Here is a 2,625-nt window from a genome sequence, read left to right on the forward strand (position 1 = left end):
ATGCCTGCTGAAAGCTGCTGAAGGATGCCAAGGATGCCTGCTGAAAGGAGCTGAAGGATGCCTGCTGAAAGCAGCTGAAGGATGCCTGCTGAAAGCTGCTAAAAGATGTCTGCTGAAAGCTGCTGAAGGATGCCTGCTGAAAGCTGCTGAAGGATGCCAAGGATGCCTGCTGAAAGCAGCTGAAGGATGCCTGCTGAAAGCAGCTGAAGGATGCCTGCTGAAAGCTGCTGAAGGATGCCAAGGATGCCTGCTGAAAGCAGCTGAAGGATGCCTGCTGAAAGCTGCTAAAAGATGTCTGCTGAAAGCAGCTGAAGGATGCCTGCTGAAAGCTGCTGAAGGACGCCTGCTGAAAGCTGCTAAAAGATGTCTGCTGAAAGCTGCTGAAGGATGCCTGCTGAAAGCTGCTGAAGGATGCCAAGGATGCCTGTTGAAAGCTGCTAAAGGATGCCTGCTGAAAGCTGCTTAAGGATGCCTGCTGAAAGCTGCTTAAGGATGCCTGCTGAAAGCTGCTTAAGGATGCCTGCTGAAAGCTGCTTAAGGATGCCAAGGATGCCTGCTGAAAGCTGCTTAAGGATGCCAAGGATGCCTGCTGAAAGCTGCTGAAGGATGCCTGCTAAAAGCTGCTGAAGGATGCCTGCTAAAAGCTGCTGAAGGATGCCTGCTGAAAGCTGCTGAAGGATGCCTGCTGAAAGCTGCTTAAGGATGCCTGTTGAAAGCTCCTTAAGGATGCCTGCTGAAAGCTGCTTGAGGATGCCTGCTGAAAGCTGCTTAAGGATGCCTGTTGAAGGATGTCTGCTGAAGGACACCTGTTGAAAGCTGCTGAAGGATGCCTGCTGAAAGCTGCTGAAGGATGCCTGCTGAAAGCTGCTGAAGGATGCCTGCTGAAAGCTGCTGAAGGATGACTGCTGAAAGCTCTTTGCTTTTAAAAAATGGCATGGCAGATAAATTTACACCAAAAAGGTGATTTTACTAAACGTCTAGCTCAATACTCGACCTTTAACTCCTAGACCTTTAACTCCTAGACCTTTAACTCCTAGACCTTTAACTCCTAGAACTTTAACTCCTAGACCTTTAACTCCTAGACCTTTAACTCTAATACTCCAATACTATACGTGTACACCAATACTAGACCTTGTGCGACTTTGAAAACTTTGTGTTCTAAATATTCTCATTTTTCCTTGAATCTGTATCATTGTTGTATATTCAGGTCTCTCTTGAGTCCTGGAGGCTCAATGGGATTTACCCGTCTAAATAAAGGTTGAATGAAAGAATATATAAACGGTACAGCAATCTCTGTGACCACGACCCACACACTCAAGTCACACACCAGGTGCCCACAAACAGGACCACAATGATTTGCACTAAACAGCTCATGGACAATTCGGAGTCCTCAGTTAGGCTAAGCTACCTGGAAAAAGCCCACGCAGCAGAAGAGAACATGCAAACTCCACCCAGAAAGGTCCCCACCTGGGATTTGACCCAGCAACCTGAGAGGCAGCAGCTCTACCAACTGTTCCACTGTGCCGCCCAGTCCTTTAAGGTGCCATTTAAAGTTGGGTTTAATCAAGTTATGTAGGAAGTTGAATCACTTCATCAGGGTTTTTAAAGACCTGCTGGACAAAAACTGAGAAGCTAAAGTCTGAAGGAGACATTTAAAGGATCACACCTGAAAATATCAATAATAACTTATTGATTTTGTAATCTCATGAAACTTTATCTTGTCTGATACTGGAGACTCGGCAGCCTGAGGGAAGAAACTGCTTCACATTCTGGTTCTTCTGGGTGGTGATTCCTGCTTCAGGTGATTAAACAGCTCAGGTGGGGTGGTGACGTAATGTACTGACCCGGGCACCGACTGATTCTGACTCACCTGGTTCCTTCAGGTAGGTGTGGAACTCGGTCAGTCTGATGAAGCTCTGGTACCCCGCCTGGTTCACGAACTCACACACGAAGCGGTTTTTGTGGACGCAGTCGAACAGGACGCAGGTGCGCGCCTGCTCCGCGTCCGAGGCGCGCGGCTCCAGCAGCGCCAGGTTGCAGCGCGGGTTCTGGCAGCACAGCTGCTGACACGCCACGTCCGCGGGCACGCTCTGCGTGGACAGCAGCTTGGCGCCCTGCTTCACAGAGTCCTTTCCGTCAATCACGAAGTTGTCCTCACCTGAGCGGAACCTGTCGCTGCAGTCCGAGGCCCAGCTGGGCCGCGAGACCGACAGGAGGAGGAGGAGGAGGGAGAGAGGTGAGGAAGAGCAGAGCCGGAACATTTTCAGACCTTCTTTCAGTTGGAGACGCTCCGCTGCGTCCTGGCGCGTGGACAAACGTTGAAGCTCTGATCCGAGCCGCTCCTTAGTGCGCGCTGCTCAGGTGTGTCTCAACTGCTCAGGAAAAACACACACTCCAATGAAGCTCACGCGCAGGTGACGTCACTCAGGTGCGGCCTAAGATAAAAACCGACAGGTTTGGTTTCAGGCAGTCTAAAAAAAAAACCAACATGCGTTTACACGTGTTTGTCTTTGTCCACTGTATATACTAATACTGTATATATATATATATATATATATATATATATATATATATATATATATACACACATATATATATATATATATATATATATATATATATATA

General features: G+C 48.1%; 1 protein-coding gene across 1 annotated transcript in view; it reads right to left on the reverse strand.

Annotated features, from left to right (window-relative positions):
* Positions 1-2,393, reverse strand: part of spint1b (serine peptidase inhibitor, Kunitz type 1 b) — an 11,156-nt gene extending 8,763 nt beyond the window's left edge. Inside the window, exon 1 of the mRNA XM_037685676.1 lies at positions 1,871-2,393. Coding sequence (XP_037541604.1) covers positions 1,871-2,261 — 391 coding nt within the window. The 5' untranslated portion in view covers positions 2,262-2,393. The remainder of the gene's footprint in view (positions 1-1,870) is intronic.
* Positions 2,394-2,625: the final 232 nt, after the last annotated feature.

Source organism: Nematolebias whitei, chromosome 12, assembly GCF_014905685.2.
Source record: "Nematolebias whitei isolate Nwh7 chromosome 12, NemWhi1, whole genome shotgun sequence".
NCBI classification, from domain to species: domain Eukaryota; kingdom Metazoa; phylum Chordata; class Actinopteri; order Cyprinodontiformes; family Rivulidae; genus Nematolebias; species Nematolebias whitei.